At 42.2% G+C, this 14,412-nt stretch overlaps 1 protein-coding gene across 1 annotated transcript in view; it reads left to right on the top strand.

Moving 5' to 3' along the window:
* The window catches only part of PTCHD1 (patched domain containing 1), a 51,230-nt gene extending 38,153 nt beyond the window's left edge, over nt 1–13,077 (top strand). The window contains exon 3 of the mRNA XM_021677577.2: nt 11,423–13,077. Coding sequence (XP_021533252.2) covers nt 11,423–13,077 — 1,655 coding nt within the window. The remainder of the gene's footprint in view (nt 1–11,422) is intronic.
* Nucleotides 13,078–14,412: the final 1,335 nt, after the last annotated feature.

Raw genomic sequence — 14,412 nt, 5'->3', positions numbered from 1 at the left:
TGCCAGAAGTCCCAAGCCCTGGGTCCCAGCCCTGGTTCTCCAGTAAGTAGCGGTGTGGCATTTAGCACATATTAATCTTCTCTGGTGCCCCAGTGTCTTAGGTGGGGCTTCCCCTGAAGCAGAACCTGAGACAAGGATTTAGATATAAGTCGTTAATTTAGGAGGTGAGCCCAGGAAGCCCCAGCGTGGGAGTGAGAACATGAATCAGGGAAGGAAGACAATTCAGGCTATGTTAATGGGCAGGTTACTGCTTTAGGCTCCGGTGGCTCAATCCCACTGGGGACCTTTGGGAGACTTAACAGAACACACCTCAGAGAGGTCCTCCTTGAGGGATGAGGAAGCTGCAAGCTGGGCCATGTACCCAGAAACCTTGTGTATGAGTCATTGATGGCTCTCCCCGGGGAAGACTGAACACATACCTGCAGCCGCAAAAATCCCCCAGGTGGATGGTGTTTGTCGTGAGAAGCCTTCCCTGAGCTCCAGAATAGTGACTAGGAGGGCACATGGGTTGGGCACTGACAGGGTCTGCTACCCTCCATTTCCCCACCCTATGGATGGAATGGATGTGAATATCACAAAAAGGGACATGATAAATGTACAAAAACTTTGAAAGCAACAAGTGAGAAATAAATAAGAAGGTATCTTTTTTCCTGTCCTTGCTATAATAACTCAGGGGAATATTTTTAAATGACGATGTGAGAATCCGAGTATATTCTCTCTTAGGGGCTGCAAGAGTTTCCTGATAGAGATAACGGTGAAAACAAAGCCAGGGTGGTTATAATACAATGTCAGTTGCTCTGTTCATCTGGTATTGAAGATGGCATACCCAGCAAGCCTGATGGCAGGCTTCCTGTGGGCCAAGGGTTCCAGGGGCTCGTTTCTCCCTTTTCTGTGGCCACTTCTCACCAATTCCTCTAGCAAAATTAAAATGTCATTTGGAATCAGATACTGACATGACAAATGAAGTTGTATTTTTCATTGAATGAGAAAGAACTATGGTTGAGTTCATTAGAATGCCTAATGCCCTGTTTAGGGGTAGCAGAAGGAAAGAAAAGAATGTACTCAGATCTCAGCTGCTTTTCAGTTAAAATGATAAGCAGAGTGGCAGGGCTGCAAGGTCACAGAATGACATGCTGCCCTCCAGGCTCTGAGGCCTGTGGGAGTGCAGACCTGGGCAATAAAAACATATATGGTAGCTCCTGGGAAAGGGGGCGCTGTGGAAATGGAGCAAGTCCTACATTCACCAGGTCACTTTGCTCATCGTCGCCAAACACAACAGAGAAGGGGGCTGCCATACTTCCTCCTGAAGTCAGTCCCTTAAGAAGGCAGCATAACTAGCCTCCTGAACCCCAAGACGATGTGTGCTGTTGGTGGGCTCCACGGCAGTTCCTTGAAGACTCAGTGCAACTGGGTAGTAGCTTCCATGGAGGCTTGAGTCAAGGTTTCTTTAAATGAAGATGTTTTGCCCATGATTAGTCCCATGCTTGGGTTTTATTTTTTAGCTTTTCATTTTAAAAATGCAGTGGTTTTTGTTGTGACTGTTTTTGCGGGAGGAAGAAAAAACAGGAATAAGGAAGGAGTGGGGAACTGAAGGGAGGCAGTGGGTTTTTAAGATCAAGAAGAAAGAATGTCAAAGCTAGAAAAAGGACTATTGGCCCAGGTTTGATGACACTCCCAAGTTGTGACCAGTGAGCCCCAAGTATGATACAGTATTTAAAACTTCCTAAAAACTAACTGCATTAAGTAAAATAAAACTTCAATATTTAGAGCTTCTTAAAATTATTTTTAAGTAAAACAACATAGCAATAGTCAAAACTTCTTAACATTAACCTCACAAAAAAATCAATTTCACCAAATAAAATGAAATGGAATATTCAAAACTTCTCTAATTTTATTAAGTAAACTAAGTTATGATATTTAAGATTTCTTAAAACTTCTTTTTGTACTCCCTAAAGAAATTTTAAACATCGTAAATCAAAGTCAGCACAAAAAGGAATATACCAGCTAGGACTGGTGCAAGGAAGGATGTAAGAGATTGGACGATGTTAGCCGAGAATTGGCTTTAGAAAACAAATCCAGAAATAGTAGCGCCGCAACTCCCCAGAGACCGAGGATCACTGAACTTGACGTCAGAGTTCAATTCAGAAAAATCTGGGGTTCGTGGTGAAAGAGACCAAGCGCCGCAGGTACCCAATACTCCCTTGTTTGCAATTTGTGAGGAAAGTTACATGCATTGATTTGATGGCAGTTTTCCCTGCTGACAATCAGTATGCAAACTTTCTGTACATTTTAGCCCAAAGAAAACTATTACTTAGTCACAACATGAAAGGAAGCTATGCATTTTAGTAGCTAGGGCCCATCTGCAATAAATACTTTGCACCATGTAATGGGTGCTTACTATGCTCATAAAGCCAACAGTGCCTGGATTTAGGATGGTCACCCTTCTGTGTTTCACAGATAAACTCTTCGTTCTCAGAATTTGATTATAAAATGAAATATAGGCAAGAGCATGTTCATAAATGTTGCATTTAGGGCCCATGTTTAATTCTGGATTTTTGATGACCAGTCCCAAAACACTAATAAATATTTCAAATGACAAAGAAGAAATGCAGTGCTAAGGGTTTTGCACTATGAGTCAATAAACTGTCCAGTTTTAAAATTTGTCTGTCTATGACATAAAATGGCTATGTCTAAACTAAGATTTAAGCAAAATGTCTTGATTTTCCATGTTATATAAATACAATATCAAATAAAAATTTAAAACTATATGGTCTCATTTAAAAGGAAAAGTATCTCAGAAAAAAGGCTCTAATACAGAGATTTCCTTGGCCAACAACAGGTCCATAATATGATAAACATTATACTTAAAATTCAGCAAACTAAACATTCTCAGTGTGATGCCGGTCACATAAGGCCAGATCCAGCCAAATGCCAAAATGGCAGTAGATTTAGAATGGAAAATTTTAAGACCACGTGTGTCAAGCAGTATTAACCTGACAAAATTCCAGAATAGGAAAGAATTTGGATAAACTCTGAGAGTATGCCATAATGGGATGTGACTGTGTGTTTCTAGCCAAGACAATACGTGACATCTCTGGCAATAAGAATATATCCTACACAGATGAATCATTTTGGCAATGATGTAAGCATAGATACATCATGATTTAGAATGTTTTTAATCAGTGTCATGCATATTAGACAATCTCACTTCTGCCAAAACCCCTGTCCATATGAGTCAGATCAGTTTATTTAGAGCTGAAATCCTTAAAGGTCTACCGCATTATAAATGCCCATTGACATTTTTTAGTTACTATAAACTTGGAGAAGAGTTTCTATCATCCCATTATGCATAAAGTACTATCCTTTTTTTCCAAACTATATTAATATCAGGTACTGAAGTACTTGAACTGCCATTTGTAAACAGAGGGCACTCATCATTTTAATCCATTATGGAACTTCCTTTAAAGGATGAGGATTTACACCATTGTCCTCCAGTTGGCTATGATTTAAGAAATTGGCAAAGATTTTGTGCATGCAAGCTCTCCTTAGAGGCTTACTATTTCCACAGCATTCCTGGTCAGACACAAATGAGGAAGGGAATGGAATGTTGGAGAATATAGAAGGGAACAGAAGGAAGGGTTCTTCCTTCTTCATCTGGAAGGTTTGTGGCTTCATGTACATTCTGACCAGCTGAAAGGGGAGAACCGAAGTTGTGCTGAAAGAGTTTCGATACTAGTTTGTAAGTGGTAATCTAATTTATAAGGGTTGCTTTGCATTTATCAAGATATAAGAGCCATGGAGATCGGATGAGACAAAAAAGTATTCTTCAAGAAAAATATTCTTCAAGCCCTTTCACAACACAGAGTGCTAACCACTATACGCTCACAGTGAGCTACTGGGGATTTACAGCCCTTTCAAATGTTTGGGACTTTTGAGAAGGTCAAATACCACATCCAGGGTACCCTCTTCCTTCTGAATTATCAAGCCAGGCCACTCAAATTCAAGGATGGGAAAGGAAGAAAGGATGTAATTAAGTGCTAGGAGGAGAATAATAGCAGGGGCGTTTGGTACCTTTCAGGTATATTCTAAGATTATCTGTATTTAGCAGAAACCAGAAGATCAGGTTCAGTTTTCCAAGAATTTGTTCTCATTTGATGCCACCTGGAATATGATGCCGTATATGGAGCTCAGGCTTTGAAGAGGTGAAAGTTCTTATGCCGGAAATTTAGTTCTGAGAAATCAGAACTCTTATTTTTGTTCTAAACTCAAGCAAACCTGAAAGGTTTTGTTTTCAGGTTGAGCTGGTATATTTCTTTTTTTTTTAAGTAATCCCTATGTCCATTGTGGGGCTCGAAACTCAGGACCCCCAAATTCAAGAGTCACATGCTCTACTGGCTGAGCCAGCCAGGCACCCCATTCTGGTATGTTTCTAAAATCGTGAGACACATAGGGCAGGGAAATCAGCCAGATAATAATAAAGTTCAAACCATAAGAAATTGCCAATATTCAACTATTTTTGACCTACAAAATTGGTACCAATATCCAGCCATTTTTGAACTACAAAGCAGTAATTTCTTATGGTTCAACCTAATACATTATTGTACAAGTCCGTTATTTGCAACAATATGACAGTCTACATAATGGAGCAGAATGCTGTGGAAATACTCTGCTTGGATATAAATCACTAATTGGTTCGGTAATTTCTGGAGAAAAAAACCCTGGTTGATAAGGGTTTTATTGTTCTCAGTTTTCTTTACATCTGATTTAAAATAAGACAGGAATTACTGTCTTATTTTAAAATTACAATATTTTCAAAGTTTTTTTCTGGATATTTTTTTTGCAATGTCTGACGGTCATTTGGGGACTAATTTACAAGGAGATTGTGCAATCTAGTTTTGTGGGTAGTTTTCACCCTTTTATTATGCTCCACCAATCATATTCCAGTAAGGGTTGGGTGGGGAGAAATAGGTCTGGGGAGATGGAGCAAAACGTGTTTTATTGTTCTATTCTTAACCGTAAAGGAGGACAAGAATAGGACTGAGGGGGCAGGTCCATGCAGAGCTCAGTAAGGCAGAGGAATGCAGTGACACTTCCTCCTTGACCCTGGTCTCCGGGTATACTCTGGGTGGTCTAGCCCCACCTCATCTAGGGACTGGGGGAATGGCAGATGTTACAAAGGTCAGGCAGCAGGAGGCAACGTCAGGACACTGACCTGGTAAAAATAGACCATGAAGAAAAATACCTAGTTTGGTGTTGCATTTGGACCAGCATCTGAGAAAGTCACTGCCGAGACCAGGCAGTAGTGACCAGATGGGTCTATAGGAGCTCACAATGCAAGCAGATACACAGTCATCGTCAAGGAAATCCTGCATTTCACCTAAGCTACTTCAGCAGCCAAGAACCAAAATGCAGATGGAACCTAAGAGAGGGATTCTAGCCTCTTCTCTGCACTGATGGTGTAGGTAGTAGCACTCGCATTTCTCTTCCTTACCAGTAAAATAACTTTCAAATCAGCCTACTATTCATCGTATGTGTGTGTGTGTGTGTGCATAGTGTATATGTAATATATATTATGCAATAAGTTCATGTACATATATATGTATTTCATGTGTTTATAACATTATGTAGCATATACTGTTTGAATATTTGGGTATAAATACTATATATTTCCCTATTATATAGTATATATTCACACATTTTATATGTAAATATATAAAATATGTTTGAATAGGATATGACATATATGCATATATTTATATATTACATATGTCTCCTATATGTAAAGATATTGCACAGTGACCATAGCATATGCTGTGGGCCCCATTTACAGACACTGATTTTATATAGTGCACACACACACTCAGTATCTAAATACCTTTCTTTCAACAAGGAAGAGCTATTAGCATATTCATTTCTTGGACTCTTATTTGCAGCTCTCTAATGAGGGGAAAGCATTTCTCAGATTAAAATCCAATGCTGTGATTAGAATTGCCAAACTGTGCAAGTCTCTGGTAGAAAGCATAAGATGTGTGTATTTGCCCTGATGTGTGCATCCTTCTTAACTTAAGCAGAGTACACCTTCCTTTACTCTCTCTCTTAACTGTGACACAAAACAGGCTGTGATAAACCAAACAATTCAGCATAGAAAGTAAATGTTTATAACTGGCAAAGTGTAAATGTAACCCAATTAATGAACTTCTCCCTGAAAATAGATGTTACTCAACCCAGACATTCATACGCTTTAAATTTCTTCTCAAAAAAAATAAAAATCATGAATTTATGGGGATGTCACTGAAAGTAAAGCATTTTAAGAACATGAGCTACTTAGTGAAGCTCATCTAAGAGTAAAATATGTTCTAGCAGATTTTGCTCATGCATTCATTATACTCTGGATCTTTTAGAAGAATGTAGTAATTTTATTTCCACATAAGAAATTTGGCACTGCCCAGGCATTCTATAAATGGCTTCATTGTCTCCTGATATTAAATGTTTTTGCATTGAAACTAAAAGATCATCCATTAGCAAGCCATCCCTTTTCACTTCCTCATCTTCTCAGCTACTCCTTGTGTTCTGGAACTCCAGATGAGGAAATCCTGCTAGTATGGAAAGGATGAAAATGTGAGTAGTGCCCAAAGGCATCAGCCTCTGTGCTATGTCTCTGTGTGTTGGGGAAAGCATGAGAATCTGGGCCTGGGGGAAAATCTGCCTTACAGAATCCAGATGCACAAAATAGATCAATTTGCTTGTGATTATTCATTGACAAAAAAATAAACAAATCACCCAGACTGCCTCTGATAGCAAAACCATTAAATACATTGAAAATATGATTCGTTTCATGAACAGCTTTCCAGAAGCACATCTACTGGGTAAAGTTGGGTTAACTCTCAACTATTCGTTGGTGGATTCTTGCATTAGTGGATTATAAACAACCCTGAAGGCTTTGGTCAGGCCCCAGAAAAGGGTCTGGGTGAGGGTGAGACTTAATCTGTGAGTGTTCTTGAGCCTCACCTTAAGTGACTGGAGGATAGCCAGTTGAGGTTTTTCTACCATTAGTGTTATTTATCACTTGTGTTGCTTTTTCTCTTCATGGCTCCAAAGCCTGAAAGTCATGTGCACATACAGATATAAAATCACTTGGAAAAGAAGGAAAACTATTAGCCTAAATCCTCTAGTATTTGATTTTACTAAATGACGGTCCCAAAGTCTACTGCTAATAAAACGTAAATTGCACTCCTGGTACAAACTGTATCTGAACATTGGCAAAGAGCTCTACGGTCCTTATCCCAGGACCTGGCTAAAAGCACCTACCGCTTCAAAGTGTTCACTCTTGAATAATTAGACCTTGGGCCTGTACACGTGTCCTGACACATACTGACACCCATGGAACTATACAGACATGCAGTGTGCCAAAATAGAAACAAACATCCTGCATGTGCTTTTAAAAGATAAGTGAATACTTTAAAAGCTTCTTTAGCTTAAGAATTTGATAGAATCAATATGTGGTGTTTAACAGTTCCCTTTGGCAACTCTTCAGCCTTAAACACTGTGACTGTAAGACAGGGACGCTATGGGATATTGATCAGTTCCTGGCGTGCTCCCCAGGATAGTCTTTACTTCCGGGTCTTGAGCTATGGACCTGCCATTGGGATGTGGAGCCCTGGCTCCTATAACCACCACAGGGCCTCTGGTCACCAAAGGCTAAGTCTGTCTGGAACTTCAGGTTTGGGTACCTCCCTATGTGAGTGCTGCTACGAGGGAGTGCTCGTGAACAGGCTTGCAACATTGGAGATGGATAATGGTCCCTTGCTGAAATGATGCTTTGCACCAATGACGTACACCCCTTGGTCAGATTTAATAGAGAGGCTTACAGAGTTCCGACTTCATAGAGAAAAATTTAAAAACTGAAGTGCAAAGAAGACAGCAATATTTTTGCTTTTAAAGCACCTTTTAAAAATACGGGAAATGACAGCCAAACCTCTGAAAAGTATCTTCAATCCACATGCAGTATCTGTTTGCCTACATCTGTGAGATTTGGCCTCAGAGTCCAGCTTACTGGACCCCAGCCCCAAAGCTAAGAGGTGATGGATGATGGTGACACTAAAGAAGGGAGGCACCTGCTGAGAGAGGAAAGTGGAGAGGAACGGAACCTACCAAAACCTTTCTTCCCTGCCTTTCCTTGATATCACTGGCCCATTTCTGAAGTGGCTACAAAAGATAAGGCCAGGGCTGGCTGAAGGAAAAACTGCAAAGGATTTAGTCTCTGTGAAATCCACCTACCTATAATTTCCTCTTTACTGCCTCCCCATCTCCAGCCTCTGTCCCACCGCCCCCCCCCCCCCCCCCCCCCCGAATGAAGGGAAGCTGCTTCAGTACACCACTGTCCCGGAGGGGTATGCATTTATAAGAACACCTTTGAAGGCTAAAACCAAAGGGAATTTGGCTATAATTATGGTCAGAGTAGGCATTCTGGGCGGTTGTGGGAGCAGGCAGGGTATTCGTCATGTCCTAGGACTTCCAGAATATGACTCCCCTTGAGTCCAGGCCAGGAAACAGAGACCCCATCATTCAGCTTTCCTTTAGGGTAACAGACTGACCTCTTCAACATAATTACCCAGCTGTGAATCAGGTCTAGCAGCAGTGAGGCACCCCTGGCTGTTAATCCCCGGGAGGCACCTCCAGCTCTGTTGGCACTCATCCTTCTCTTGACTGACTGAACTTCAGGAAGGAGGCCCAGTTATGGTGTCCGCAGTTGTCCCTGAAATCCAAAGAGCTCTTCAAAGACACTGCACACCTCCAGTTTGGAATTTAGGGTGTAGGCATCTGCCAGAAAGGTGTGGCTTGAGAAACAAGAATTTGGCCTTATCAGGAAGGATAGTGGGGGCCTTTGGAGGCAAGACCAACAATGGCTAGCAACAAATTCTGAATGACTTGGTAGAATGTATTCTTTCTTGGGGCCTCCTCTTCTTGCCTCTACGAATGTCTACATGTACACCCCTGTAGAGAGAGGAGAGAAGGAAAGGCGTAGTTTCCAACAGCCCCCAAGAACAAAATGAAAATTCTCTCTGGAGCTGACCCCAGAACCAAGAGCATATGCAAAGAGTCAGGACTCAATAAAAATGATCACACTGTAGAAGGACAAGGCATTTAAATGCAGCAACAGAACTCAGGAGACAAGCTCAAAGCCTATTTCCATCTTTCCTCGACTTTTGATTATTTTCATTCTGGACCCTCGAGCCTCACTCTCTTCACCAAATAGCTCTGTTAATTCCAATTCTTTTCCTCACTTAGCCTCTAAGACTACTCAACAGCATGGTAAGAAATGGATTCTTAGGGTATTTTCCAACAAGAGTCAGGGTCAGATAATGTCGTAAAACATCCTCCCCACCCCCAACACCTTTGCTGGTGCCCCTCTAATGCACTGCACGACTAATTCTAATCCTGCTATATGCATTCTTATGTTCTTACCATATTTAATGACTCAGTACTAAAGCCCTGTTTTAAAACATTTTTCTTGTTTCTGGCATGTAAATACTATTTAAAAAATCTTCATTTGCCATTTTCAGTGAAACTTTAGTGTGTTTTACCCAAGAGAACTTAGTCTACTTGGCCCCAGATGAAATGGTCAGTATTGTTTGCCCAGGGTGCAAACGCCTTGGAGGTATTAATCCTCCTTTTATGCTCATTATCCCGGAATTGGTTACTTTTAATAAAAGGTCGGTCAGTCCTTCCTGAGAACAATGTGGAAACAGACAACAAATAGTCTTCCTTTCTGAGACTAGATGTTAACTTTCTAAAACATAATTAACAGGATGCCAGTCAATGAGTGCACTTTTGACTTCATGCCTGGGGAGTTTAGGTGCCTCCAATTTAGTAGGGGCCACAGTGCCAGTTACCTAATTGACAGTCTCCACCTGCCCTCTCAAGTGGCTGCAGAACGATGCCTAGTAAATTAAGATAAATGCCAAATCCTTCTGAGGAAACAGGCCTATATCACGAATATGGAATGGGCATTCAGGTTTGAGACTGAGCAAGACTTCACAATAAGGATATAAATACCAGCCTGGGCACAAGGGAAGATGTGCACCCAGTTATTGTACACACAAAATAACAATGACTCACTTCACTCAGCATTACGCTTGGCCAGAGATTTTTAATTCCTTTTTAAAAACAAGACTTTGTACCACCAGGTAGAGATTTTATTATCCTCAGTAATGGAATTGAATATGCCAAGGCATAGAAGGAGAAAATTAGATCTGTTGATCCCAGTGCCAAGATAGGGGTTACTGAAAGCCACAACAGGTCACTTCCGGTGGGCTTTTCAATGTCACAGTGGCCTGGAAACCCAGGAGAGCCATCGGGCAAGTGTCTGCCTCCAAGCAGGAGAGGTGGGGGAAGTCTAGCTGGATCCAGCCTCAAGCACTAGAATGGAGTGAAAACAGGGGCACTTAGCGTACCTCTGCTATTCCAGTGCTTCTGGAATGCTAACCAAGGAGGCCAAGGCACTAAGTAGTTAAGGAAAAAGGTTATTGATCTGGCTCTCTTCCTCAGACGCCATGGCCAAATAGTGCAGAGAAGCCAGCAGAGTCAGCCCCTGCTTGATATATCATCTACGAATAAGCAAAATTGGTCAAACAGGTCCCTGAAGACAAAATGCAAGCTATACACCTACAAGCGGAATTTTGATTTTTACCAGTTGCGGGGAGAGTTCGTGTGAATCGTGTTCCATCTTCCACCTTTCCTATTCACTCAAACTCAGTGCTACTTATTGTGCTTCCCTCTGTGTCTCAGATTTATTGCTTCCTGGACTGATACTTGGCGGGGGCAGGGGGCATGGGGAAGAGGCTGTGATTTAGGTTCCCATCAAGACTCAAATTGAATACAGTGCCTCTTTCTCCCTAAAGCCTTCCACTTGGCCAAACTTAGAGGAGATGATGAGACATTAACTCAGAACCCTCTGCCCAATACTTTCCTCTGTGCTGACCTCCAGCCAGACTTGTGGGGATGACAAGCCAAGCGATGAGTGGCCAGGAACCTTCTCTGGAGTGTTCCACCAACCGAGGGAAACACAAACTCTGCAAGCTGCACCCACAGCCCTAACCTCTCGCTGTATATAAGCCCCAAGGGACAGGCGCCCGTCTACTCGGCTTTCCATAGGCAGAAGTCCACCCCGCATTCTTAAGCCAGAAGGGAGCACGAAGATCTTAGCCCCTCGATCTTCTCTTTCACTTGCCATTACCATTTAGGATTAACTAAAATACAGGGCTCTCTTCCACAAGAGAAATTCTTGGCATTTACAAACTGTCACCACCAAGGCTGGTTGTATTTCCCTTGACCCGGTAGTTGCCCGTGACCAAGTTGGTTCCTCTCTTTCAAGAGGTTACTCCTTTCAAATTTTTGATCTGGTCTTTTTCTGCCCCCTCAGGTCATGGATTATATGGGACTTTTGAAATGTTATCCTCCTGGAGGAAAACTAGAGAAGACCAACATGTTAAAGAGAGAACTGCAGCAGTCTATGCAGACTCCATGCTCTCCTTTTCTCTCACCACTGCCATGTACCTGGTCACCTTTGGCATAGGGGCCAGCCCTTTCACGAACATTGAGGCAGCCAGGATTTTCTGCTGCAATTCCTGTATTGCAATCTTCTTCAACTACCTCTATGTACTCTCGTTTTATGGTTCCAGCCTGGTATTCACTGGCTACATAGAAAACAATTACCAGCATAGTATCTTCTGTAGAAAAGTCCCAAAGCCCGAGGCATTGCAGGAGAAGCCGGCATGGTACAGGTTTCTCCTGACAGCCAGATTCAGCGAGGACACAACGGACGGCGAGGAAGCGAACACTTACGAGAGTCACCTATTGGTATGTTTCCTCAAACGCTATTACTGTGACTGGATAACCAACACCTATGTCAAGCCTTTTGTAGTTCTCTTTTACCTTATTTATATTTCCTTTGCCTTAATGGGCTATCTGCAGGTCAGTGAAGGGTCAGACCTTAGTAACATCGTAGCAACTGCAACGCAAACCATTGAGTACACTACTGCCCAGCAAAAGTACTTTAGTAACTACAGTCCGGTGATTGGGTTTTATATATACGAGTCCATAGAATACTGGAACACTAGTGTCCAAGAAGACGTGCTAGAATACACCAAGGGGTTCGTGCGGATATCCTGGTTTGAGAGCTATTTAAATTACCTTCGGAAACTCAATGTGTCTACTGGCTTGCCTAAGAAAAACTTCACAGACATGTTGAGGAATTCCTTCCTGAAAGCTCCCCAATTTTCACATTTTCAAGAGGACATCATCTTCTCTAAAAAGTACAATGATGAGGTTGATGTAGTGGCCTCCAGAATGTTTCTGGTGGCCAAGACCATGGAAACTAACAGAGAAGAACTCTATGATCTCCTGGAGACCCTCAGGAGACTTTCTGTCACCTCCAAGGTGAAGTTCATTGTCTTCAACCCATCCTTCGTGTATATGGATCGATATGCCTCCTCTTTGGGAGCCCCCCTGCACAACTCCTGCATCAGTGCTTTGTTCCTGCTCTTCTTCTCGGCATTTCTGGTGGCAGATTCTCTGATTAATGTCTGGCTCACTCTAACGGTTGTGTCCGTGGAGTTTGGAGTTATAGGTTTCATGACATTATGGAAAGTAGAACTGGACTGCATCTCTGTGCTATGCTTAATTTATGGAATTAACTACACAATTGACAATTGTGCTCCACTGTTATCCACATTCGTTCTGGGCAAGGATTTCACAAGAACTAAATGGGTAAAGAACGCTCTGGAAGTGCACGGGGTAGCTATTTTACAGAGCTACCTCTGCTATATCGTTGGTCTGATTCCTCTCGCAGCTGTGCCTTCAAATCTGACCTGTACACTGTTCAGGTGCTTGTTTTTAATAGCATTTGTCACCTTCTTTCACTGCTTTGCCATTTTACCTGTGATACTGACTTTCCTGCCACCCTCTAAGAAAAAAAGGAAAGAGAAGAAAAATCCTGAAAACCGGGAGGAAATTGAATGTGTGGAAATGGTGGATATTGACAGTACCCGAGTGGTTGACCAAATTACAACAGTGTGATAGAGTCTGCTTGTATATTTTCACCCTAGGTCTTATTGAGAGCAAAGAGATTATGTTAATGAAACAAATTCAAAGTTGTTCTTTCTCTTTTAAGAAACAGACATTGCCAAAGCAAAGGACAAGGGGGGAAATGGGCGTTGCATATTTTCAGTCTTTAAAACAAAAGGATTGCTACCAGAAATAATTTACACACACACACACACACACACACACATCTCTTAAACTAAGATCAAATAGAAGAAAGCTTATTAGCAAGCAGAATCCTATTTTATTCACGCTGCAGATGTTGCTGGTATTGTGACAAAAACCTACTGATTGAAAGGTCAGCTGCCAAGGCAGAAATAGCTTTAAGCATTGTTCAAACAATAAAGCTTCCAGAACTTCTGCAGAGCAGTAGCTCCAGGCAGAGTCTGTGGTTTGAGGTCTTAGCTGTCTCATCTAGCTCCCCAGCACCCCAAGGAGATGCTTTCAAAAATTCTGGCCAGGAAAAGCAAGCCACAGCCTTGGAAGTGACCCAGGGTAGAGTGGCCATCACCCGTGGAATGAAATTGAGTGATCTGCAAATTCACCCAGGTGAGGCAGTTTTGTTGTCTAGAATGAATCCATCATAGCCCCCCATCAGTATACTTTGAGCATTTGTATGATTGGGTGAATACACCTTTAAACCAATGACAGCCCCAGCACTGCAGAGTTGGAGCAATTCTATTTTGGAACATCTTGTTGCTTGTCACCAAATGGATCTGCTTTATTAGTTACAGCTCTTGGCAGGAGGCTCTGAGTACCCTAAACTGCAGAGCCAAACCCAAATACCTGGCAGGATTGAGGAAAAGCAGGTGTCAACTTGAACCCAGAGGTAGTGTCTCCATTTTAACAAAAAATATGGCCAGCTGGTACAGCTGTTTGTGGTTTGACCCTACATGCAGTTTTTGCGTGGATGCCCAGAAACAACATCTGCCTGTGCATGGCTGAGGAAGGAGAAGTGAACACTGAAATGGTTATCTGCCATAGTTTTCAAATCGTAGAGCCTGTCTGCCTTCGCTATGAGACATGGCTGCTCGGAGACACAGAGGAGAAAAGGAAGTTCTTTGGTGAGTGTTAGGTCCCAAAACTGAGAAACTTCGGAAAAGTGCAGGCAGGGAGATGAAGGACGGAAGGGGAGATAGATGGAAATGACTGGAAGATGTAATCACAAATACACAATTATCAATGATGGCGGTCAAACGTTCCTGCTAAGCTGGCTGCACTTTCATCTTCCTGGTACCCCCCCACCCCCCAATACCTTTGCTGGTGCCCGTCTAATGCACTGCACAGCCCTTCTGTACATTAACGAGCCTA

The sequence above is a fragment of the Neomonachus schauinslandi genome, chromosome X (assembly GCF_002201575.2).
Source record: "Neomonachus schauinslandi chromosome X, ASM220157v2, whole genome shotgun sequence".
Lineage (NCBI taxonomy): Eukaryota > Metazoa > Chordata > Mammalia > Carnivora > Phocidae > Neomonachus > Neomonachus schauinslandi.
Note: the sequence above shows the minus strand (reverse complement) of the source record. Positions and strands in the feature narration are given on the sequence as shown.